Source organism: Epinephelus fuscoguttatus, linkage group LG6, assembly GCF_011397635.1.
Source record: "Epinephelus fuscoguttatus linkage group LG6, E.fuscoguttatus.final_Chr_v1".
Taxonomy (NCBI): Eukaryota; Metazoa; Chordata; class Actinopteri; order Perciformes; family Serranidae; genus Epinephelus; species Epinephelus fuscoguttatus.
The window spans coordinates 31,941,755-31,969,224 of record NC_064757.1 but is presented as its reverse complement, the minus strand read 5'-3'; the positions used below and the strand labels follow the sequence as shown (position 1 = coordinate 31,969,224).

Below are 27,470 nucleotides of genomic sequence, written 5' to 3'. Positions count from 1 at the left end.
GCAGAGCTGACAGATGAAAGCCCCTCCTCCTCCTCCACACACACTCAGCCAGTCACACTAGAGTTTCATACAAGCAAGGGGTCCTACAGGGATGCCACGAGGGGGTTAGGGTCCAAACACTAAAATGAGTTTATTTGACACAGTATCAAGTAAGAAATAGCAGCCAAAAAAGCTGGCAGTGCTTATTTGTTTCAAAGATAAATCATTGAAAATAAGTCTCAATACTAACATTAATATCAATTATTTTGCCAACAATCATAGGTCAACACCTGCTATAAAAAAAGAATGTGACACAAACAGTTACTTACCTTTCTCCAGCTTCAAAGTTACCTTTGCCAATTGTTACTATTTTACTTTATAACACCCTAAAGACTTTTGCCATAGCTCACAGTATTTAAGGGTTTTTATTGTGGCCTGCTGATGAGATAGGGCCACAACTCCTCAACGAGACTGAAAAACATCTTTGACATCTCCTCACTTGAAGCAGCTAAGACAAAGCCTGGAGTCAAGTCAAGGCTTGTACAAGGTTTCTTGAACTAATTCACTGAATTTTAAGTTCAAACTCAGTCTTAAGTGTTTCCCCGATGTGAACAACCAAGTTATAAATACTTATTCAACCAAATTTTCTGAATGTTAAGTATATATAAAAAAAAATACATCAGCGAGGATCATATTAAAGGGAAACTTCAGATTTTTCAACCAGGACCCAAATCCCTGGCAGAAGTCGCTGAGGTACTCAGAAAGCTCCACAGCCACAAGGCGCATGCTGTGGGTGAGATTCACCTTGAAATGCTGAAGGCTCTGGACATTGTTGGGCTGTCTTGGCTGACATACCTTTTCAGTGTCCGGAGGGTGTGCTCCAACTATCGGGGTATCAGACTGCTTAGCCTCCCAGGAAAAGTTTACTCCAGGGTGCTTAGAAAGGAGGCTCCAACTGATTGTCGAAACTTGGATTTAGGAGGAGCAATACTGATTCCGTCTTGGCCATGGAAGAGTGCTCTTTACCCTTGCAAGGCTGCTGGAGGGGTTGTGGGAGTTAGCTCATTCAGTCTACATGTGTTTTGTGGACTTGGAGAAGGCTTATGACTTGTGTCTCTTGGGGAGTCCTGTGGGGGGTACTGCAGGATTATGGGGTACCGGGGTGCAACCGCTACTAGACATAAAGTCAAACACGTTCTCAGTGGGTGTTGGCCTCCGCCAGGGTTGTCCCTTGTCACCGATCCTCTTTGTGATTTTTTTGACAGTATCTCGAGGTGCAGCTGGGGGGAGGAAAGGGTCCAGTTTGGGGACCTAAGAATTGTGTCTCTGCTTTTCGCAGATGATGTGGTTCTGTTGGCTTCATCACACTGTGACCTCCAGCATGCACTGGGGTAGTTTGCAGCCGAGTGTGAAGCAATCAGGATGAGAGTCAGCATCTCCAAATCAGAGGCCATGGTTCTCTGCTGGAAGAGGGACGTCTGGGGTGCTTTGCTTGGCCTGCTACCCCCACGGCCCGGATAAGCAGATAAAAATGTAAGGATGGATCGACCCTATTTTCCTACATTTTTGTGTGGAAGTGATAAATGGAGACTACTAATTCTGAAACTGGTCCAGTATTGAGAGAGACCGCTGCAACCTTAGGGGCAGACCTGCTGCAATGTATTCTCTACAGGCCACTCACTTTGCATCGTCAGCTTAGGTCCATTGAAAGTGCTTGTTTTTTTTCCACTGACAGGCTCAGACTGTTATTCTACGTGTCTAAAATCATTACAGAAAGGACCCTACAAAGAAATTAATGTTTTTCTTGGCCTTTCCTTGTACTGGTCTGTTTCTTGTGTGTAACCAAGTCTTGCTCAAGGCTAAGTCTCATTCTGAAATCTTGTGGACTTTTCCAGTGTTGAAATCAGCTGAATATTCAGCCATGACACTGAAAATCTTTCACATAACATTAAGCTACGCTTTTTGTATTCTAACAGAAATAACTCTTCCCAGCTCTCCTCTTTCCAACTGTCACTAACCTTTCCACCATTGTCTTTCCAGCAACAAGTCACCTCTCTTGAGATTTAAGAGTGAGACTTCTCCTTGAGTGAGACTTCATCACACTAACAAAAAGATCAGTGAAAGGTAAAGTAAAACATCTAATTTCTCTATAGGGTCTTTTCCATAATGCTGTCAGATACTTACAATAGCAATCGGAGCCTGTTAATGGCAAAACAAGCACTTTTTGTTGACAAATATTGACGGTACAATTGCTCGTAGGTATTACATTACAACCTGTTTCACCGCGCCGCTGCTGCGCTCTGTCCACATACTGGACCAATTCCAAAAACTGTTGTCTCCTTTAAAATATGGAAACAGGATCCAGTTTAAACAATACTGAAGGTTCCCTTTAAAGTCAGAGGAGACATACATTGTTTTCTTTCTGACTGAATCTCCAGTGTTGACTAATAACAACTAAACATGTTAGTCATTCAAAAGTGAGCCCAGAATTCACAAGTTTTTTTTTTCTCTAAACAAATTTTATTCCAGATAGAAAAAAGTTCATGTCTAAAAACAAGTCTTAACCGACATTAGTGAGTTCAACAGAGAGATCTGTATACAAGAGCAAAAGACAGAAAAAACAGAATAATGCCAGTAGCACATCAGTGACAGTTAGATGGCACTGCTAAACAGAAGGCTGGAGGGTGTTTACACATATAACAGTTAAATATTAAAGAATCTGATTTTTAAATGGGAAAGTCCAAAATACAGTATAGTAAAAGACTGCACATGTAACACACAGACAGACCATTTCACATATTAAATGACATCACTGACACATATTAAGTTACTGTATAGTGTAATTTTGTTTCAGTCTGTAGTTGTAGTTTGACACTGACAATAAAGATCATGCAGCTCTTGATGATAAATGCAAAGGTATTACGAACATGGCACTTTATTCAGCTGTAACATAATCCTAAAGTTGTGTTGTTTCTCTTTATATAAAGTAGTATTAGTTTGATTACTTGCATATAGTAGCTTCCACCCTATGAGCCAAATAAACACCTAAAATTATGTTCGTAGTGTTGGAAGTAAGGTTTGTAGTCTAACACAATCAAGGACAAATATGTTGACTGGAAAACCAGATACAAGAGCATTCATTATTCTCAGCATGGACAATTTACCTCATTTAAAACCACACTTAACCTTTCAGTGTAGTAATATGTAGTTTTGCATCATCAGAGTGAAGGCACTGAACCATCCAGAGGTAAAAATGATGGGCTACTGAAATATTCATAAGCTAAAAGAAAACATGAGAAGCAAACTGGTTTTTTTTTTGTTTTTTTTTTACTTTTAAGTTAGCAGAATAAATGGAGGATGGTGCCATCTGAAGCTCGGACTTGAGCAAAATGCATAACTCATACATATAATTTTGTAAACATCATAGTGTGATGGCAAACCTCTTCGTACCATTGTCACTTGCAGCTCCGTGGAGTCATAATTAAGATCAAAGTCTAAATAACAGATAGATCTATGATAATGATCCAGTATTATATGTTTATTGGGTTCACGTTTTTAAAAATTTTGCCCAGTCAAATTTAGCAAACTCTAACACACGTAATAAGACAATATGTGGATTTAAGTGAAGTCTTGACAATAAGTTCAAGAAGCTCCTGAACAGCTGATGGATGGATATTTGAAGGGAAGAAGAAGTGATGGTGTGCAGATAAAGATGATGAGATCCTGGATACCTGGACTCCTGGTGGATCTGTGGCATGGCAGAAGGCAGGGATGGATTCAAAGGAGGACCAGGTGTGTGTGTACCTGCGTGTGTGCCTGTGTGTGTGTGTGTGTGTGTGTGTGTGTGTGTGCTGGGGAGGTTGAGATCACCATGTCTCCCTTCTGCTCATGCTCGTTCACTCGTCTGCTTTCATCTTCATCTGTGCCTGCATCTGAGCAATCATCTGCTGCATACGTCTCAGCTGCAGACAGAGAGGAACAGAGTTTTTAACCATTTTCACATAAATAAGTGTCAGTTTTGTTTTTCACTTAGATTGTTCTCTCTCAAAAATATTCAACGGATTACAGTCTAAATGTTTCCCTCTTTTATTTTTCAATATAGTGCTGCCAATGTCAGTAGCTGATCAGAAATATACTTGAACCGGTTTTAGGCAACATAATCCAGAAACAATTCAGTAAACATTCAGTAGTGGGTAGATGTTTCCAGGGAAAATTCCTCTGCAGGGAAGTTAAGTGTTTCATGTTTCTACAGAAGGTGACCTAGGTAACCAGATCTGCTGATATTTAAGGTGTTTAAAGAAGTATTTCCCTGCTGGAAAGATGGTCTTTTCATAAAACTGGGCTATGTGTGCAGCAGAAAGATGCAAATTCTTTAGAAATTGTTGCTTCATGACAAAAGAATGAGAAATGAGAAAACAGAGGAAAAAGGGCAGTGGCATTTGCGTTGCTCAAGAGGTAGAAAACCTACAACTACCAGAATGCATTGTGCTGTACCGGACCAATAAATTCTCCCACTGCTGAGTGGCATACACTGCTCCATTTACCTCAGAAGTCAGAGGTCGGAGCTGGGAATGACGTCACACCCAAGGTGATCGCTTTCCAGTACAAGTGGGAAAAACCAAAATGTTATTACCAATACCAGTCGATACCAAAGCATCACGCTGTATTTTGTGCATACAAACACTGTAGCAACAGTGATAAAAGTTGGACAGGACTGTGTGTATGAATGTTTTAGCAAGAGACAATTAAGATAGAAGCCATATTGGATTTTAAGGCCAGGGTTGGCGACTTTCTGAGTTAGAAATCTGACTTCAGGGGGGCGTTCCAGTTGAGATTTCTGACTGGGAACTAGGATATCATGATTTCCTAGTACAAATAGAACTCACCTCCAATGCAGATTAGACATTTTTCTGCAGGTAACAATATGACGTCTGGCTGATAACAAGTAATCTCGAATCACAGCTAATATATGTTTCTAAAAACATTTCAGATGAGAAATAGGCAACTCTGGACCGGCATCTTGGTTCATATTTCAATTAATGCTTAATTTTACACTTTGATCTCAGTTTTTTAGCCTCTGTTTTTACAATACAGGAAACAGTATAGTGCCGACTTCCTATTCACTCTTGTATTCCAGCCAAACACTGCAATAAAATGTTTCTGAAACTGGCAACAGAATTTTGGTTCATATTTGTTCTGCAGTCCTAAATTTTGACTGTTCGATCTCAGTTTGGTCTGTGTTATAGAGAGTGAGTGAGAGAAGCGGCTTACTCTTGGGATCAGCTTCCATACTCTTTGTGTTTGTGGTGGCAGGCATAAATAATGGCATAGTTAGAGCAACAGCCCTAGAGCCAACGAAAAGCCTCCAGATGACGTGTATCATGTCATGATACGCTGTATTTTGTGCACACTAACACTGTAGCAACATGTCCACAGGTACTGCATCATCCATTTGATTTAAGCTGAGAGATGAGCAGGGAGATGAGTGCGAGCAAGATGGAGGGAAGTTCACCACAGTTCATTTACACATACTACCCACACTGTTGTGATACATAGCTGGTTGAAAATCTGAAGTGTCCCTCTTGGAGTTACAGTACAGGCCAAAAGTTTGGACACACCTTCTCATTCAATGCGTTTTCTTTATTTTCATGACTATTTACATTGTAGATTCTCACTGAAGGCATCAAAACTATGAATGAACACATGTGGAGTTATGTACTTAACAAAAAAAAGGTGAAATAACTGAAAACATGTTTTATATTCTAGTTTCTTCAAAATAGCCACCCTTTGCTCTGATTACTGCTTTGCACACTCTTGGCATTCTCTCCATGAGCTTCAAGAGGTAGTCACCTGAAATGGTTTCCACTTCACAGGTGTGCCTTATCAGGGTTAATTAGTGGAATTTCTTGCTTTATCAATGGGGTTGGGACCATCAGTTGTGTTGTGCAGAAGTCAGGTTAATACACAGCCGACAGCCCTATTGGACAACTGTTAAAATTCATATTATGGCAAGAACCAATCAGCTAACTAAAGAAAAACGAGTGGCCATCATTACTTTAAGAAATGAAGGTCAGTCAGTCCGGAAAATTGCAAAAACTTTAAATGTGTCCCCAAGTGGAGTCGCAAAAACCATCAAGCGCTACAACGAAACTGGCACACATGAGGACCGACCCAGGAAAGGAAGACCAAGAGTCACCTCTGCTTCTGAGGATAAGTTCATCCGAGTCACCAGCCTCAGAAATCGCAAGTTAACAGCAGCTCAGATCAGAGACCAGATGAATGCCACACAAAGTTCTAGCAGCAGACCCATCTCTAGAACAACTGTTAAGAGGAGACGCGCGAATCAGGCCTTCATGGTCAAATAGCTGCTAGGAAACCACTGCTAAGGAGAGGCAACAAGCAGAAGAGATTTGTTTGGGCCAAGAAACACAAGCAATGGACATTAGACCAGTGGAAATCTGTGCTTTGGTCTGATGAGTCCAAATTTGAGATCTTTGGTTCCAACCGCCGTGTCTTTGTGAGACGCAGAAAAGGTGAACGGATGGATTCCACATGCCTGGTTCCCACTGTGAAGCATGGAGGAGGAGGTGTGATGGTGTGGGGGTGTTTTGCTGGTGACACTGTTGGGGATTTATTCAAAATTGAAGGCACACTGAACCAGCATGGCTACCACAGCATCCTGCAGCGACATGCCATCCCATCCGGTTTGCGTTTAGTCGGACGATCATTTATTTTTCAACAGGACAATGACCCCAAACACACCTCCAGGCTGTGTAAGGGCTATTTGACCAAGAAGGAGAGTGATGGAGTGCTGCGGCAGATGACCTGGCCTCCACAGTCACCGGACCTGAACCCAATCGAGATGGTTTGGGGTGAGCTGGACCGCAGAGTGAAGGCAAAGGGGCCAACAAGTGCTAAACACCTCTGGGAACTCCTTCAAGACTGTTGGAAAACCATTTCAGGTGACTACCTCTTGAAGCTCATGGAGAGAATGCCAAGAGTGTGCAAAGCAGTAATCAGAGCAAAGGGTGGCTATTTTGAAGAAACTAGAATATAAAACATGTTTTCAGTTATTTCACCTTTTTTTGTTAAGTACATAACTCCACATGTGTTCATTCATAGTTTTGATGCCTTCAGTGAGAATCTACAATGTAAATAGTCATGAAAATAAAGAAAACACATTGAATGAGAAGGTGTGTCCAAACTTTTGGCCTGTACTGTACATGGAAAAAAAGAGACAGAAGTATATCTGCTGATTCAGTCTTTCGGTTTTAGTCTATAACCAGTGCAAGGTGATGATATTTTAATACCAAATGTGTTAACACCTCAAGTGAAACCAAAAGCTTAAAACAGCAGACACATATCAGTCTTTTCTTAACAGTAACTCTGGTCTCATCATCTGCCTAATTAGCATAACCTCACTGTTCTGTAAAAACCATGTCTCAAAAACATCAACGTTTCATGAGCTAAGAAAAACAGCCTAATTTTCAGCTTCGCAACAATGCATTTTTTTCAGATAATCTGTTTTTTAAATGGTTTATTTAACTTAATAAATAGGAGAATTTTTTCAAGGAACATTCAATATATAACAGAAAAATTATAAAAGAAGTTACAGTCTATAGTGAGAGAAACAGGCCATTTAAGAGCAATCAAGAAAAAAGTTATTGCTGTTTCACTTTCTAGATTAAATTAAGACAAATTGAAGAGCAGACAGGATTCCTGGTTTGAACTTGATGCCTTCACTGCTGCTAAAATGTATCAACAACAAGGTTTAGTTCTTAAACAGTTAAGGTGAATTTGAATTTACATGTCATGGTTAAACCAATATGATGCTCGTGTTATTAAAGGGTTCAGTGTGCTGTAATGTTGTATAACATGTTGTCCGACCACATCTAAAGGCAAACCACAATGAACAAGCTAAGAAAGGAAGTTGCAATTTGAGACACAAACTTAAGAAAATCACACTGACTGATTGGTGGAGAAACAACAGTTAACACTTGCCACTAAAAGTATCATCAAAATTAAAACACATTTAAAGGGCTTCCACTTAAAATCGTATTGATCTTGAGATTTTGTTTACCATTATAAACAACCGGCTACATTACCGTAAATTAACTAAACAGAGGCTACAGGTTGTCATCATTTATTTAAAGTGTAAATCAATACGTTTTAATGCGTAGCATAATCTATATTTACATCAGCACATTGTAATAGCAAATGAATAATCTATTTAAAAATGAATGAAGCATAAACTCACTGTCAAACAATAAATGAATAATGGTTGAAATGTAATAAATGTTGATGTGAAGGTAACAATGGGCCCCTAAACAAATTAATGGTCTATTAAATTAGAGATTAGATTAGAATTAGATTAATTAGATTTAGTAGATCTAATCTACTAAATTAGATTAGATTAGATTAGATGAGGACATAAAACATTTAGTTAGAACGAGCATGGATTACAGTGTTGAACATTTAATCATCCTCTACCTTTCTTTAGTATCTATTGCCATCTTGTGGATCAGGATAGAACTTCAAAGTATTCATCTTCAGAGATGTTTTTTTTTGATGAAACTACAGTACATAGATATATACTATATACTATATATATATATATATATATGTACATACATAGTGCGAGAGGGAGTGGTGTGCACATTGCTGCTCTTGAAGACTGAAAGTCTTAAGTGTCGGCATACATTTTGCAGCTGTTTTGACAGCCAAAATTTTAGATTAAAGATAGACTGCTTAACAATAAACATTAGAGCATATTCCCAGTGACTTACCTTGACGACAACTTCAATTGTTTATCAATTTCATATATTATTTCGTATTAAATGGAAGTTTAATATGAATAAAATAGGGTAAGATGACCTAGATCAGTGTGTAGGATTTAGGGTCATCCAATGGTGAGGTTGCAGTAACCTACAGTGGCCTTTGGGTGCATTTTAGCCACCAAATTCAAGCTGCCTCTTCAATGTAAAAAGTAAGAGGCCCTCTCTAAAGCCAGTCTTTGTTTGGTTTGTCCATTCTGGGCTACTATAGAAACATGGTGGTGCAACAGAACCCATTTCCTCTGTATATGTAAACAGCTAATTCTAAACTACTGAAAACATGATTCTTAGTTTCATGTAATTATATATAATGAAAACATAATAATAATTATTATTATATTCCATTTCTGCCCCCTGAATCATGCACACTGCTCTTGTAAGGCTCCTTTAGTTTCTTAACAATTTTCTAAAACATTGCCTGGAAAGAAATGTAATTTGGCACTTATTTTAAGGAAAACAGACGTTGTTCTGAGAAAGCACACATAGTAAGTGCCACTTCAATTAACTGAATTTTTAGGAAAAAGCCAGGACATTAAGCAGTTGTTGATGGTGTGTTTTCTTTAAACTAAACTACTGCAAAAATTAAGAGATCAATTTAATTTTTTTTTAAATCGTAAACTTTAATTTTGTATGTTTGCCTGTACTTTAAATCTACACAGAGAGACAAATTTGAGAGCTGACCCATTGTGCGAAGACACTACCAATTAATATGGGGGTAATTTGTACGAAACTACATTTTATTTTACGTTACAACTAAAAACTCACCTATCTAAATAAGTTTTTCCTGGACTTTTATAATGTGTTTATTATGATTGTACTTTCTTATTTGTATACATATGTTTTTCATTACGTTTATTTTAGGTTGCATTATTATTATTATTATTATTATTATTATTGTTCTTTCCATAAACTTTTCTAAGAAATAAGAGTAACTTATCATTTCCTTCCCTGAAATTATGAGGCAACAAGGGATCTGTAAAATTAACCTTGACATGTGTAGTTCATCCGTAAGTACAATAGTACTTTCCCTCCCACCCAAAATCCTAAAAACATGTAAACAAATGAAGCCCATGTCTCTGCAGCTTTGTGTTTCGGGCTTCTCACATTACTGAGGTCATTCCCACCATAAAACTGGGCCAGGACATCCAGGCAGGAAGTGATGGCATATCCTGCCTGGGCACATTGTTTACAAACAGCTCTGATTGGACCCCACCCGCTCACTACGGTATGTTACAGCAGCAACACAAACAGGCCAATCAAGAGCAATCAGGAAACAGGTTATTACCTGGTGACTCTCAGGCTCCATTGCCCAAAATGTAAACAATACATATGGGAGATAGTGGCGTCATAAGAAAAAAAGATTTTTTTTATCTTTCAAACATGTCGTCAGACTGAAGAATTGACAGCTAGTAAAATCAGGGCCGTAATGTTAATGTTATAATGCATTATGTACAACAAAGATGACGAGGCAGTTTTCCAACACCATTGGGGTGACTCTGCATTTACACTTCACCACATACTGTGCTCAGGATACTGTTCAAATAAACAGAACATCATGTGTTTTTAAAGGATAAGTCTGTCTTAATACAACTCTCACGTGCCCATATGTACACTGAAACATAGATATCGGGATTTAAAAGATCTTGATGGTAGTTTTATATATTTAGGCCAAATAACCTCTCTGTGTTTACACCTTCTATAATGCCAGTAATTTTTTAAAAGCATGCAGCCATATTTCACCTTTTGAAATATTTAGACAAACTGTTTAATTTTTAAAGATGAAAGGTTCAAGTAATATACCCACCTAAAATTCAGTTAGCCTACAGTCATATCTTACAGTGATTATGATTTTGCTCATAAAAACATAAATTCTTTGGACTAATGTCCATGGCAGAGATCTACTTTACTCCTGTGTAGTTCTGTTACTTTAACAAAAACCAGTGCAGACGTGTGCATATGTGATACATCAAGTACAGTATGTTGAGCAAAATTCAAAGTCTCCATGAAATGAACAATACATTTTGCCAGTTATAATCCAGTAACACTCTGTTAATGATTGTGTTAGTGTTAATGTGTTAGTGATTATTCATCTCTTGTTATATGGCAAATATATGTAAAAGAAATCTGTATCAGAGCATTTTTTCATCGAAGTCCCTGTTGTCTCTCTTCCTGTAAAACAGTTTCAAATGTCTGATGGCTTTCCCTATATTTAGGAGTGTTTACAAAATGTATCTAATCAAATGAGACTTCGGGTGACTTGCTGGCCACGATGGTCATATAAGAGCGCACTTCACTGTTTGTGGGTTGTAGCAGCTAACAGAGCAATATGGAGAGAGAGATAACAGTGGGCAAAGTCTTTGTCTTCATTCAAAACAATGTGGTGGTCTCATTCATTTAACTCTCTCTTGTGCCTCTTACTCCTCCTAATCTAACAGAGAGATGCGTTGGGAGCCAACAGACCGGCACTTGCCACTTTAGCACTGTATTGCACTAAAATCTAGGCCCACCCACTTTTTAACAGTCCAACCATATGCAAAGGATTCAATTCAAATCCCTCCTATAACTGAACACCGCTTACATATTCTGTTTCACTGAGAAATATGTCACAGTGCAGAAGCTAAAGACGCTCTAACTTAAGTTTCACAGGGACTATAAGTCTCTTTAAGTTGATTTTGACTGTGTACTGAAATGAACTGAAACCCCTGGGCCCCTGGAAGCATAAGGAAGCATCAAGAAGTAAACAAGTCACAGCCAGGATGAGGAGAGGAGAGGAGGAATGATTACATGATTGATTGCTTGAATGATTACAACTCTTTAAACACGCCTATGATATGTTAATGTTGACTCTAACTATTTATCTGTTTTAGCAGTCCACAAACCTGTATTTACAGATATCCACCTGTCATTTAAACAACCAGACACATTTTAGCACAAAATGAGACGGGAAGCCGTGTGTGTGTTCTCACCTCTGCCTCTTTCTGTAGCAGGATCTGATCTTTATCCAGCACATCCTCGTCCACAGCCCTGCAGAGAAACAGAACACATTAGTTTATAAACCTTGCTTGAAACAGAGCAGCTCATCTGCTATTTGTGTGATATAAATTGTTTTCTTACCTGCCCGCTCTCTTCAGCCTCTCTGAGCGGAAGTTCTCATAATGCAGATCCTGAGTTACTTCCTGCAGGTCCTGCATGTGTGTCCTGCAACAACAAACATGCAATGCTTTCTTTGCACACGGGGAGGCAGTAGAGCTTTGCTGTAAATTTTTCTCTAGTGACTTTAACAACCAGTTCGAAGAGGAAGGTTTTTAAGACTTCCCTTCAGAAAATCCTATTACTTAAGCAGTTTTATTGCCAGGGAAACTCACACAAGCATTGTTCGTAGTTTGAGGAAGTCATTGTGCTCAGGGTTCTCCACTTCAACAACTCCCCAGGGGTAGAGACGACCACGGATCTTCTTCCCCTTTACCTCAATCAGCTGATTGGAGCCAATCACAGCAAAGGGAATGCTTGCCTGAGATAAGAAGATAAAGGTCAGAGGATCCCAAGAGAGAAACAAAGTCAGAATAAGGGATATGGAAAATAAAGGTATCAGAGAGGAGAGCATGAAGTAAAAGGAAGCTAGGATGAATAGGAGGAGAAAGGTATTTATCACTAAACCAGCAGGGGGAAGTGTCTGACGTAGTTCTGTATTGACTGACGTCAACTGTGTATCCCTTTCTCACCTTCAGGACTCTGGTCTGCTCCTTGAACTCCTCATCCTCGTCGGAATCGGCGTCAGGTAGCTGGTAAATTCTGATCCCATGCTCAGCGATCTCATCCAGGATCTGGGAAAAAGAGAAACACAGGGTGAGCCAGCAGTGTCTTGACCTCATCATGACCCCGACATGCCCCACTGTGCAAGGAAAAGTCAACTGTTGAACCCTGTGAGGGTGTCACTGCAGAGATCTCCAGAGGATCAGCTCGACTTTCTATTATAAATCTGTACTCAACAGTCCAGAAACCAATGATCTAGAAAGCCACCACATTGGAAAACAGGAAAGAGTCACGTGAAGTGTACTATAAGGGTGACAGTTTCTGACTGTGGAACAGATTAACCAACATATCCAAAGACAGACTTCCCAAAAAATACAATACAATTCAAAAATTACAAACTTAAAATGATCAGCAGAAGTTTTGTGTAAACCAAAACTGAGAACATAGTCTGATCAAGCGTATTTATCATCCGAAGCACTCATGTACATATGTCACCTTTAACCTGATCTGACCAGAGCACAAAGGTCAGTGTGTGCCCAGCTGAGATGTGACTGAGGTGTAGTATCTAACCCGACAGTGGAAACCAGATGTTTCCACTTAATTCCAGAAGGAAAATAAAATGTCACCTGTGTGATTTGAGAGAGGTCGAAAATGAAACACACTTTTTGTTCTATCAATCTTAGATAAAGGTTTTTCTAGTGGTGCGGCAGTCGTTGATAAGCTGGGTTTGCTACTAGGTAGATGGTTAGGTTACAGAGGAGGAAGTAGGAACACTCTCCTTTGTATTCCAATGGCTTTTTGACTGACAGATTGGTATACTGTAAACAGACAGAAAAAGAGGTGGGTACAGCCAGTATACCTGAGAATCCCCTCCACTACACCACTGGGCTTTTCCTTAATGTCCTGGTTTGTTTTCTATGTCTGTTCCCATTTATTGACAAAGTGTTTCACCAAGCTCAGTATCAACAGCGCAGGACTGTGCTTTATTTTTGATGAGTTAAAGGTATAGTCTTTTTGTTTTATGGCAGTAATGTCTAAGGAGCAGGACTGTGTTCATATCTGCTTTGTCATTATTGGACTTTGTTTGACATGCATGAAGGTGTATTATCTTTGCCATTTACCTAGCATTATATTATTGCTCTTGTTTTTGTTGCCTTTGTAGTGTCTTGTAAGCCCACTTGGGTGACTTTGAAAAATAAATTACCTAACATAGGTAAACACCCTTAGTGTTACTGCCACTAAGGACCATTTTTCCCTCGAAATACCTTTTAATACAAATGTCTCCATTTGTAAAACTTATTTATTTTTTAAACTTTATTTATTGGGTTTTTCAAAAGACCATAGTTAAACAAAGGTGCACATTGTACAAATGTACATGTAGTCGGTCAATTATAGTCGTACAATAGCATTTTCTAAAGGAAGGTGAAGAGTCAACAACATAACTGGAAATACCCCAACAAGGAAAAAATACAAAACAAGGAAAAAACAAAAAACAAAAACATCAGTCAGTAAAAAAAAAAACAAAAAAAAAAAGTACAGGTTAAGACTGGCAGTACCAAACACACCTGACACTGGCTACACAACTCTTGCAGTCAAATATGTAGGTCGCTATGGGGGAACTTAATCCTTTTACCTTACTGAAAAGAAAAGAAAAAGAAAAGAAAAGAAAAAAAAGTATCATTAAATTTTTTAGATAAACCAGTAGCCAAGTGCCCAATCTTTTCCAGTCTGATAAAATATAGGATGTCCCTTATACGGAGAGTATGAGAGTTGATTTCCAGGTGATCAGTACTAGCTGTCTGGCCAATAGGGTTGTAAAGGCTATATCCTTTTGGGGATTGTGTGGAGAAGATGATGAGGGAGAAATACCAAATAAAGCACAAAGAGCATTAGGTTCAATTTGCTCCACCATAACTTCTGACAGGGTAGCAAAACAATCTGCCCAATATTTGCAAAGCGAAGGACAGAGCCAATAAGAGTTAACAAGATTTGCAGGCGGACTGTTGACATTTATCACATGCTGGGGCAACATTCTCATACTTTTTTTTTGCTAACTGAGCCTTAGTGTAGTAAGTACGGAGTATAAGCTTACATCGAATAAGGCCATGTTTCGCGCAAATTGAGGATTTATGTATACATTGTTTTTATACCATTAAATATTGTGTTCATGCTTTATTTTGTGTGTAGTATATGCTGATAATGTATATAGTATAGGGGTGAGAACCAGAGGGGCATAAGCGACATTTGACCAACTTTACAGGACAACCAAAACAAGAAAATGACTGTACTTTGTCCTGACTTTGTTTATTGAATTTATTCTTCAATATTAAAACTTCATAAATGTGTAGATGACAATATACTTAATGTACAATATTTTGATATTTACTGAAAAAAATATTTTTTAGTATGTGCACTTGCACCCTTTTTGGCCCAGAATACTTCAATGAGTTAAGTGTTAAGTCTTGTGTTTTGATTAATAACTTAGAGTTCAAAGGTACCCTTTGGCAGTAGAAAAAGATCACTGAGAGCTTTCATTTGAAAGATATAACACATTTTTTCCTAAAATGTCACTTACACCTCTCCAGTTCTCTCTATATATACAGGATTTTTTTTACTTTTAAGTATCTGTTTTCAAAGACGTCCATACTACGCTTTGGTACCTGTACTGCAGTTTATCTTATCTAAAATAAAACAATATAACTTGAATGTAAAGTCAGTAAAAACAACAGCTAATCCCAGCATGACACAGATTTCTGTAATTTATCTAAATATATATATATATATATATATATATATAGATATAGATATAGATATATAAAATCGTGTGTATTCACTGTAAACTCTAAGTTATATGGGCAAAATAACAGCTGCCGCTCTGACCCGTAAACAGAAAGTAAGAGAGCTCTATAGACTAATAGGAGGGTGTGAGTGAGTACCAGTTGTTGCAGCAACACATTTAATTAAAGCCCCCCATGGAGGAAAAGAGGGGTGAGACAGAAAGAGTAGACAGGTGAAAAATAATAACGGTCTGTGTGTGTTTCAGAGACAGAAACAAAGTTCTCACCCTCCTTTCTTCACAGGCCGACCGGTGAAGAAACAAGTTGAAACAAAGGAGCTTTCTTCCCCACTACCTCAGGGACAGATGTCAGTATTTATTATTCTAAACATCAAAGCTGCATTTTCCTTTTGTTTTCCAGAGAGGAGAATTTTTAAATCCACAATGTAGTCTTATGTAAAGGAGCCAAAAAATGTCAAGTGTTGTTTTCCTGACTTTTTGGGGACTTTCATGTACTGTAGTGTATAATAGGACAGTGGTCAGTCAGCCAGGAGCCTGGGAAGTGAGCACAGGTTTTCCTACCGAGCGCAGCTCCTGTTTGAGCTCTTGTTATGGCTGTCGCTTGTTTTCTCAGTGAGCTCTGCGCACAGTGTGTGTGAGATAGTGTGTGTGGTGAGGCTCGGGTATTGTTGTGGGGCAGATCTAAAAACAAACAGACTTTGCAGGACTCAGAGGAGAGCGTGACTCAGGAGCAGAGCCTCTTTTTCCTTCATTCACTCAAACACGCATGATTTACAGATCTGTCGAACATGGAGGCTGGATAAACATCGCTCCGTTGGGGCAGAGCATAAAGAATTTTGGGAAACTCTGCGCTCAGTGGGAAAATAAACATGTATGACACAATGGCAGGAAAAAATGAAACAAACAACAAATCCAGTCGCACAAGTAGATAAGGTGACGATAAACTCAGATAAAAATGCAATAAAACTGGAAAAACCAAAGTGGAAGACCACCAATCAACTATCAGGGCAGTGTATCAGATTTATGAATGTAAATTACCATTTAATATTCTGAAACAGTATCTGGTAAATCAGACAAACATAAGTCCGTTGTCTGTCATCATCTGTTTCCAGACCGTGGTAAGCCAAAAGCTGCAAAATGGCTGTTTACCTGAATTATTCTGTTCCGTAACATGTGCTTAGTACAGCCTGACACCTATAATCAAGACCTTTCAGGGATCATCAGATGTCAAAATCACTGCCTGCTCCAAATCCCTGTTGTCTCCTGCTGATTAACTGTACACAATGTAGGCCCTAACCCCGTATGTTACACCGGCCTCTCCTCCTCCTCAAAGCTGTGTATTTTCATTGGCATGGAGATGTTGGCAGTGGGAGCCATTTTGATTTTATGACCATCCTGTCCGGCTATAATACACCCACCCCACCACCCCCACCTCTCCCTGTGTTGTTATGGTTGGCTGTGCAGGTCCACTCAATGCTGTCAGGGCAGCAGACAAACAATGCCACACAAGACTCTGCCTCGGTATTAATTAGAAGAGGAAGCCAGCGATTTATCGCTTTATGTTTCTGGCTCACAACGCTGAATATGAAGCATTGTTTGTGGAAATATTCCATCATGCTGGGCCGTTATGATAAGTGAGAGGGTGGAGGTCGATGTTGTCCAGCCAGAAAACGGGTTAGAAATGACACAAATGCAGGTGAGGCGTGTGTTTCCATTTTAGAGTCCAGCTCGTTCATTTCTAGGAATAGCAGTATTAAATACTGTAGCGGTTATGTGTAACCCAAATATAGCATACCACAGGTCTATACATAGATATAATTACACAGGGTGAAGTCGTGGGAGAGATGGCTAAGCAGTTTTTCTGCAACTGCACAGCAAATTTAACCAAAACCTCCAATCATAATGAAACAGGGTGAGGGTGCAAACCCATCATTACAGGGATCAACCGTTTCATGTCACTGTTTCATCATGTCAACCTGAGAGAATAATATTTTCACCATTTGTTCATTCTCAGAGGCAAACCCACAAAAATATGAATGAGTCAAACACCTGTTAAGCAATGACAAATGAATCCTGAACAAACAAAACTGGCAGAAAACAAATAGCTGCTGCAGAAAAGAGCAAAGAGACAGAAGAGGAGATTGTGGTTCAGTCCTGGCATTCAACAGGTAGCCACAAGCACACACTCACAATAACACAGTTGTAGCATGATTGTTGAGGACAGAGCTGAGCCTCCTCTGGCCTGGCATGGTGTTTGTATCCATTAAACTAAAACTCTGACAGGGAACAATACTTGGAAGTAGAAACATGCACCAGAGCATTCTTAGGAAATCAACAACACAGAGAGAAAGGAAAAAAATCCACAAAACAAAACAATGAAACTACATCTCCACACTAATCAACCCTGATTGAGAAGAGCAAGGATCGGGAACTCGGAGGGACCAGACCAGCAGCACTTTTATGTAACGTTTATGTAACCTCACAGCTGCCTGCCAGCTTCTGCAGAGCAGCCATGGGAATGAGATGGTGCATCACTGCCATTAGAAGTGGTTGATCTGATCAGCTTTCAGTCGCTTTTAAAGCTTGTATCATGCTGAGAAAACACCTTCACAGACAGGGGCCCTCTTTTTCCATGACTGCAGAGTTTATTAACGGGAAATCCTGGCCATGGCGAGCGTTTAATCCATTCTGTAGAGTGCTCTCTGTCCCCTGTGAGACTCCTGTAGGTCCAACTCTGTCTCTACATAACGGTGAATAAAACAACTGCTTGGTTTGCACATTCTAAATTTATTTAATTGACACAGACATCTCTGAAATTCCTACCTTACTTACACCTTATACATCAGCAGTTTTAAATAATAATGTAAGATTACAATCAAGGTGAGAGTTTTGCATGAAAGTGAAGTATCATTTGAAGAAGCGCATTTTATTTCATCATATTCAGTATTCAAAATTGTTTCAGTGACACATTCATGTTGTGTTTGGTGATTTCATGTTGATTTGCTTGTTTATGTTTGCCTGATTGTTTTATATTTCCTACATGTTGTTTACAGTCATGCTTGGCTAATAAACTGTAGTCACACACATGAAGTTGTATTACCAGGATCTCCACTGTGTTTTATAGTGGAGGTGTGCCACCTCCCCTGAAACATCACTTCTGGTAACATCATAAAAAAACTATTACAAAATTAATCTTCACATAAAAAGAGAAAAAGTGCTGTTTCACTCAATCAAAATCTATTTAATAAATGTGGCTTTCTCTGACCTCAGGATGTACTTTGAGGTCCTCGGACAGAGGTCTGTTGTCTGTTCCAGAGGCCCAGCTGAAAACTAAAGGAGACAGAGGGTTTGCTGTTGGGGCCCCGAGGCTCTGGAACAATCTGCCCGAGGAAATCAGTTCGGCCGAGTCAGAGAGCTCTTTTATGTCCCTTCTTCAAACATACCTTCATCGTGGAGCCCTTCCTGATTTTACTCGAGTTTTAAGTTAATTTAGACTGTCTTTTATTTCCTCTGTCTTTACTTACTAAAGTGTTTTTATCAGTTCTTTCTTCACTTTGTAACTCTGTTTTGAAAAGTGATTTATAAATAAAGATTATTATTATTATTATCATCATCATCATCATCATCATCATCATCATCATTATTATTATTATTATTATAGGTCATCACATACTAATTAAATTTATCACAAAACAAGTTATTTCAGGTATGACCAGTGTTGGTTGCCATGATTACATTACGTTTTTCTGTATTGCAATAATTTACCACTTTACTTCAAATAAATTCATGATACGGTTATTAATTAAACAATTTTGTTGTTACTGGGCAGATAGAGGAAAAATTATCAAACGTACCAACAACAGCAATGCCCTCCTGTGCACCTGAGGGGAGGCTCTTTAGCCTGGGCCGCTGTTTTGGCGATAAACACGTCAAATAAGCTGTACTTGTGTGCTATAAAACCATGTTTCGGTGAGTGAGCAACTTAATTCTTTTATCTCCTTTTCAATCTGTCATCATCTAATTGTGTTAGAAAGGCTCGTCTGCCATATTAGTTTATTTAGGCCTGTTGATATATTATTTTGAGGCCATTAATATTTGTACTTTGCGGTGTTAGGAAGGCTTTCCAAGGAATTCCAACTGTCCAGCCAATAAACTATTTCATGAGATCTGGACAAGCAGAAATATGGTCTCGTCCCTCATAAAATAAAGGGCAAATATACTTTTTGATAAAGAGAAAAAAACTGTGATGAGTACCAGCATCTCCAAGTGTAGATCTAAGTGTACAGAGACAGAAAATAATTTGAAGTGAAAGGTTGCTCCAACATCTTCTGCTTCTCTTTAAGAAAAAAAAAAAAAAAGCTACAATTTAGTCTCTCACACAAGGCTTCAAAGTGGCTTTTAAGTAAATCTGCCAACACATATAAATATTTACACTACAGTTCTGAGCTGTGCGTCATTATAATCAATATTTCAAACAACACATATTACAAACCTCAATTACAAGATTACAAGACAAACAACAAGAGGTCTGACAGCATGAAAGAAAAAACTGATTCCTTTTCTGGATTTCTACTACTGTTCTTTAGTTTCCAAACTTAATTTGCTAACCTTAAGACACATGAGAACACATACTTCTCTCTTGCCAGGAAACGCCTTTCAACTAACCGGCTCTCTCCTGCCTGCAGGGAGTCTGAGGGGGTGAGGGAGCCCCAACAATACCTGATCCAGGGGGGTCAGAGGGATTTAGACTTCATACCAGCCTTCTACACAAACACACACACTTTCACATAGTGAACTGCTGCCTCACTTTGTGAACTCGTATAATCTGGCGTCTGGAGTAGGAAAAGAGTTGACGTGTGTGGAGCTTTGTAGCTCCAGGAGGCCGATGGATCACCAGAGATGAAGGATGAACTTCAGACCATGTACAGAGCAAATCCCTCTGACTGTTCAAATATCATCTCATCCTAAAAAGTACCCATACAGCACAGATTCTGACACGCAGCAGCACGGGGAAAACAATACCTTTCTGTTCACAGGATTAAAGACACTTGCCCGCATGCACAGAAACACATTCCAGATATATTTGGTCAGAGTCTGAGACCGAGTGGACCGTCCAGAACAGACCGGGAAAAAAACAGCTGGATTTTGCTCTAATGGCAAAGATGGAAAGTACAGAGGAAGTTACCACAACCATGGCAACGTGAAGGCATCATTTGAGTTATGGTGATCAACACACTTGCACGCATGCGTGCACGTGCACACACACACACACACACACACACACACACACACACACACACACACACACTCCTATTGTCTGGGCTAAGTATTAGTACAGTTTAGACCACCCACCTCTCCCTCTGATCAAAGAGCATGGTGAGGAACAATCGAGCTATTCAAGTAATCTTGTCTAAGTGAGATTTACAAGGGGACAGTGTGAGTTTAGGATTTCAAGCACACATCAGGTTTTTGTGACTTGGTCTGGTAATCAAAAGGGTCTCAACGACGAACTCAACAGCAGAAAGTGACTCATTAGCAGCACGGCAAAGTCCGGAAACCATCTTTTCAGGTTGGCCCTCTTAACAAGGAAACCTGCTGTTTTCACACCATAGCTGGCTTGTACTTTTTTCACTTGAGAACAGATGATTGTGTGTAATTGAGCTGCTCGCTACATGAAGAAAAAGACATATTTATTGTTTTAAATCTGCAGAGACGTGGAGCATGCCCCGGCACAATGACCGCTGGAGGGCAGAAAAATAAATATGTCCGCGTGTTGGAAACACTGGCAGGAAAAGGATCGGGCATGAGCTGACCAGGGACTCATACTCTTAGAAACACACACAGAAGCAGTGAAGTAATCCCCACTCCACCTTTACTCATGGGGCGCCTGTCTAAACATGTACAAAGAACGAACATTAAAAATGGAGTTGAACACAATTACACATCATTGATCTGCTGCCTCATAATTTCCTTTTTTCGGATTACTGAAGTGTTAAAACTACTTCACTTTCTGTTATTGCCATTTAAGAAAACCTGGTGACAATACTGTCCAGTACGAACAGTCCCAGCACTGATAATGTTTCCCAGTGGAGCAGTAGAGCTGGTTCACACAGTGGGAGTCAGATGGAGCAGCTGGGGAAGAGGACAGCAAGTCAGACAATGAGGGGAAAACTGTGCCAGTGCCGGGGATGAAAAATGGTGTATGATGAGAAAAACCTGAGGGAGGAGGGATTCTGCATGGGGGACAGAAGAGCAGACATGTTTGAGGACAAGAGGCCGGGCCAGCTGAGAGAAAGAATGAGATGTGAGGAGAAGGCACAGAATGGAGGAAAACAGAAGGGAGCAGAGGTCAGAAGAGATCAACTGCCTTGTGTGGGAACAGAGCAGGAGCTGGGCTCTTTAGCCATCACTGACCTCTGGTTCAGGAGAGCAGCCTTTAGTCTTTACACAAAAGAGAAAAAGAGATATCACTAGGCACCTATATCATCTGAACATCAGTATTGGTTGATATTTGCCTTGTGCACCGCCATTGGACAATAGCCACTGTCTTCCCATTGTGTCAAATTAATTTTGCGCAGGTTAAAAAACATGGTTCGGGACTAGCGGGACAAAGCTGGCTGTTTTGTAGTGAGGCATTGGGGCGTTTCCTGCAATGGTTGTGATGACAAAAGCAAGTATTTTCAGCCAAAACATGATCTTTTTCTCACCCTAACCAGGTGTTTTTTGTGCCTTCACATAAGCATAGCTTCGTTAAAATGTAAAGAAATTTGAAGTATCGACATATCTGCTACATGATAACATACAAATGTTACATATCTGTGGTTTTAAGAGATGTACAATGGCATCATTTATTCTGGCAATTGGGTTGAATCTTGAGACAAAAAAATAGACTTAAATGAGATTGCAGATTAAAGCCCTTTTTACACAACCTGTTCAAGGCAGAAATATTGTGCCATTTTTCCACTTTGCCGTTCATTATAAAAGCTTACACACTAGTGGGGATGCTGTTGTGTTACATGTCATGCTTCTTGTTTTCGAAACGCCAGCATGTTATGCTAGCACGTGATCCCTGTGTAAAGAGGATTTAACTTTCAGTCATTTAACTAATCAATTGATCGCTCTAGCTATAATATGAAAGAAACAGACACAAAGGCACTCTTCTGTTAAGACAAAAGAAGGCATTTGTACGTTTTTGCTTCCATAAGGATTCCAGTCCAAACCAGCTGTGTACCGTCCTCTGTACTCAAACATAAAACAGTGAGTAAAGCAGTTCGAGACTAAAGCCCTGCACAGGATATGACTGCAAGGTCCCAGACTGAGAGGATCAGTCCCTCAATATACCCTCCTCAGGGCAACTTATGAGCTAGAGACCACAGCGACCTCAGTGAGGGAAATTGGCATTAGAGCAAATTAAAAAAAAGAGGACACAAAGACACAGAGGAAGAAAGTAAGAGGCAGCTGAGTGACGCACTGCCAGGAGAGGAAGGACTGGGTGAGAGGCAAGCTGAAATAAAGGGATGAAAGCTGAATGACGGAAGGTTTGATAACTTTGTCCGTGAGCCTGAACTACGCAGGGCAGCAGGTTGTGTCTTGTCAGTGGAACAGTCTCAACACATTGCAGGAAACTTATATTGTTCTGTACAAGCTGTTTCCCCCCAATAATAGGAGAGAGGATTGGACGAGAGTTGAGAGGTGGTGGTGGTGGTGGTGGTGGTGGTGGTGGTGGGGGTTCCCATTTACTGAGAGACAAATGGCTCCAAACGGTGAGAAAGTGCCCCGCAAAAAAACAAACTAATAAATACTGTGGGAGAAACGCTGGGGGTTATCAATCATCCTCCAGCACCCGGCTTTGTGGCAGGTTCTTGGCTGCTGGCACTCTGACCTCAAAGGAAGGCAGGGTGCCACGCCACACTGTACTGGACTGTATAGAGGGACTCAGGCACGTATACCTAAGAGCCACTTCAACTAATCTGATCGAACCAAACAAATACTTGAGTCAGATACATTTGTTCTGCTGAGAGACACTTAAAGAGATGAATGATCATTACTGTAATGCTTACAATTTACAATGACTACATTTACATGCACACAAGAAACCGGACTACACTGGGATAAATCAGTAAAGGCAGGAAATCTAACACTACATATTTGATAGGCACTATTGTCTAAAATTAGTGAATAATAAGATGTCCCCTGATTTTTTCTGTAAAACCCTAAAATCATTTAAAACATATTAAGTGTTGTTATAAAAACATTTTGTGATGTCTTCCTGAGACCCAAAAGGAAAAATGTTTGGAAGTTTAGATTTTTTTTTAACATAATTTAAGTAACTGGGATGTAAGAAACATCTCAAGTCCCTTGTAGTGGACTTCAGGTCAATCTTTTCAACAAATCATGCATTACACTACAGTACTTTTACATTATATAATTAAATTAATTCGTGAGAAATGTAATGTAAAAGGTACTGTGCATGCTTTGAAATAGTTATACATAGTGTGTGGGCTTGTGCGTGTGTACTGCAAGAAAAATAATCTCTGTTTACCCTTTCTTGAATCTTAGTTAAGTAGTTAAAACATCAGAAACCTAGTTTACGTGTCACTTCTAATCCAAAATGGGTGCTGGGTGTCAATAATTTCTTCCCCAAACTCCTCCTCAGTTTATATGCCCTGCTCTGAGCATTAACATCCTGCTCTACTGGCTTCCTCTGGGATTTTCCTACTTACTAAAGTGTGGAAAGTGGTTGATAATGAGAAGAAGCAAGTCCCACTGCCCCCTAAAAAGGACATGGGTTTAAATGTGTACTGTTAAATGTTATATAGACTTCTCAAATCTCAATATGGTATTTGGTTGGTATCTGGCATTTGTTTTACATGTCTGCATGTAACAGAACATCCGGAAATCTGTTTAAGGATAGTCATTGTGAAATATTAAGGTTTCTCCAGCAGGATTTTAGCTGCATTAAAAAAAAAGTGTCTTTTGATCACTTTCCAACAAAGTAAGTTTTCAAAAGCCAGGAATAATCGTAATAATCAAACACATTTACGCGAATCAGCCACAACATTGAAACCAATGACAGGTGACGTCAATAACACTGATCATCTCATTACTATACAATGTTCTGCTAGGAAACCTTGGGTCCTGGCGTATATGGATGCCACCTAATACACTCCACCCACCCAAATACCGTTGCAGACCAAGTACCCCCCCTCATGGCAAGTTGGCAACTGCACTCCACAATGGCAGTGGCCTCCCAGGAGGACAATGCACCATGCCACTCTGCAAAAACTGCTCAGGAATGGCCAAAGGAACATGACAAAGAGATTAAGGCGTCAACCTCGCCTCCAAATTGCCCAGATCCCAATCTGAGCAAGCATTAATGGGACGTGTTGGTAACCCACATCACAACCCACAGGACTCAAACGATGTACTGCCAACGCCCAGCCACCCAGACACCACAGGACACCCCCAGAGGTCCTGTGTCCATTCCTCAACGGGTTAGAGTCAAGTCTCATCCAAGGAAGCTAACTCTGGGGTACTGGCACGTCCCATGGATGCTCAATCAGATTGGGATCTGGGCAATTTGGAGGCCAGGTTTCAGAGAGTACCATTTCCATGAGGGGGTGTACTTGGTCTGTTTGGGTAGGTGGAGTGCGTCGTATGGCATCCACATGAATGCCAGAACCCAGGGTTTCCCAGCAGAACACTGCACTGTAACACGATGGCCAATGTTATTCAATTCATCTGTCAGTGGTTTTAATGTTTAGGCTGATCGGTGTATATACACCCAGTTCTGTTGGATAAAATAAGGGCTTCTGTGTAGATTTGAGATAAGTTGATGGAAACTTTGCGTTGCCCACATAACTGGACTGGACAGAAGCACCGATGCAGCGTACTCATTTTTACAAACTGAGATGAAGATAAAAGTTGTGTGTGCCCAAAATGTAACCAAACAAGAGATAAGATATTCTCTTTGGGGAACATTTCTAAATGTGGAGCAGATAGCTCAATTAAGCCTCTGTATTTCCTGACAATAATGGCTTGTTTGGGAACTCAACATCAGCAGATACAGTCCAACTAAACCAAAACTTTTTTTGTGACTCACCAGTACAAAAGACATACCTATGTATAATGTAGATAACAAATAAACATGTTTTCTTCATTCCTTAAACTGGAAAATGTATGAATTTGAATGTGCGTGTGTGCTGACGTGCCTATGCTCATGAGTTTGTCCATTTTGCTGATCTCAGCAGCTCCTCAGTGTACAACGGGAAATGTCTGTTAAGGCAACACTTAGTGGAGTATGTGAACAAACATAGCATGTGACAGATAGTGCTGTGGACAGTTCAGCAGTAAAGATGTCAGATCAGACTGATAATGTTACACTATTTCCACTGCCCTTTTTTTATCGTTTCCTGCTCCGCTGGCATTGGCTATGTTTTTACAGTGTATGATGTCTAACAGTGATTTTGAAAAGCATAAGATGAACATAATTAAACAAGAGGTATGTCTATAGCTGTAATAAAGTCAGTTAACCTACTGGTGCCAGCTGGATCAGAGAGCCAACAAGCTTGTGGATTTTCTGTAGATTGGGGTGGGGGTCTGTGGTGGCAGGAAGTTCGGTTTTGTTCATATGTGCCAGAGGAACACTCAGAGGGTTTGAGGAAGGTCAAAGCACAAAACAACTCTGCGGAGCACAATTCAACTGGCTGGTTCTTTAAGGACAAAGCTGTGGATGAATTTCACCTCTGATGCTGGAACAACTTGCTCGCAAAAACATAGAATAAGTGGAGTTCCTGAGTTCTTGTATTGTCTCAACGAAGCACATGGAGAACAGAAAGAAAGACTGTGTATGTCCGAAAACTGTGACCCTGTCTCTCTAAGATGCTGCCTCAGCACTTTCAAGCAATCTGGCTGTGGGAGTCTCAAACAAAGCAGACTTGCTGCTGAAGTGAACAGAGCGGAGCTGGACTCCGGTCAGCCTGACACCCTGCCAGACCACCGGCTCCGAAACCTGAATGAGAGGCAGGAGGGAGGTCTAGACATGAGCAGGCAAGTGGGGAGACAGCCTGACTCCCAATTAAAAACAGTAATGAAAAAAGTAATTTGCAACAACAACCTATTCAATGCCTGTATTTTTTTCTAAAGGGGTATTTTTATTAGCTGCAACCAGCAGCTCTGTAGGTCACTCTGTCAGTTAGTCAGTCGGTCAGTCAACAAAAATTTCCCCACCCTTCAGCATAGTTTTTGCCCTAGGAGGCTGAAATTTGGCATGAGGTCAAGTGTGCGTGTGTGGGTATGAGGGTGTGTGTTTGTGTTCATGCCAATTGGTTAAAAGGGTGGGTGGGAGGCAGTGGGAGTCGCCTATAATAAAAAGGCATATAAGGTGTATAGGTGGGAACTCAAAACTGTGGAGACTCTGGCTCTTGAAAGATGGCAGCGGCCATATCCGGGACATTTTGGGTTCATTTTTGTACAGTGGGAGGAAGTGGAGATGTGATCTTTATAGTCAATCTAATACAGTCATTGTCGTCTGCCTATATAATGTAAGCAACAGAAGAAAATTAATGCCCACCACCAGTACCCTGAGTCCATGGACTGCCTTAGCAACATCCAAAACCCAAAGATATTCCACTTATAATGATAGAAAACAAAGGAAAAATTCAGTTTTCTGTATTTTTTACTTGCTGCTACAAACAAATAATGACGGAATACTGATGCAGTAATCATGTGTCGGAGAGGAGAGGAGAGGAGAGGAGAGGAGAGGAGAGGAGAGGATATCAGCTGAACACGTTGCAGTGATGTGTATGTGTGTTGTATTGCACTACTGTGTCTTTTCCCCTCTGGACAGCAGGAAGCTGAGGAGCGTGCAGGCAGGCAGACACTTGGGTCACTTCCAACGGGAAGTATCTAGGATGGGTTGTGACGGGATGAAATGTGCTGCCCCCATATTATATACAACACTCTGTTCCTATATATGCCCCTCCTTATGTTTCCTCTCTTACGTCGCCCCTTCCTTTCGTTTTAAACAATCTGGCAGTATCATCAAGATCACTAAATGTAACTCGTAAATCACTGCAATTAAACGGGGAAGTACACGTGTGCTTTCT

General features: G+C 40.1%; 1 protein-coding gene across 1 annotated transcript in view; it reads right to left on the bottom strand.

Annotated features, from left to right (window-relative positions):
* Positions 1 to 3,238: 3,238 nt before the first annotated feature.
* Positions 3,239 to 27,470, bottom strand: part of zgc:63587 (uncharacterized protein LOC393431 homolog) — a 35,994-nt gene continuing 11,762 nt past the window's right edge. Inside the window, exons 8-12 of the mRNA XM_049578243.1 lie at positions 12,536 to 12,637; positions 12,179 to 12,324; positions 11,928 to 12,011; positions 11,780 to 11,837; positions 3,239 to 3,941 (exon numbers count right to left, since the gene is read on the bottom strand). Coding sequence (XP_049434200.1) covers positions 3,876 to 3,941; positions 11,780 to 11,837; positions 11,928 to 12,011; positions 12,179 to 12,324; positions 12,536 to 12,637 — 456 coding nt within the window. The 3' untranslated portion in view covers positions 3,239 to 3,875. The remainder of the gene's footprint in view (positions 3,942 to 11,779; positions 11,838 to 11,927; positions 12,012 to 12,178; positions 12,325 to 12,535; positions 12,638 to 27,470) is intronic.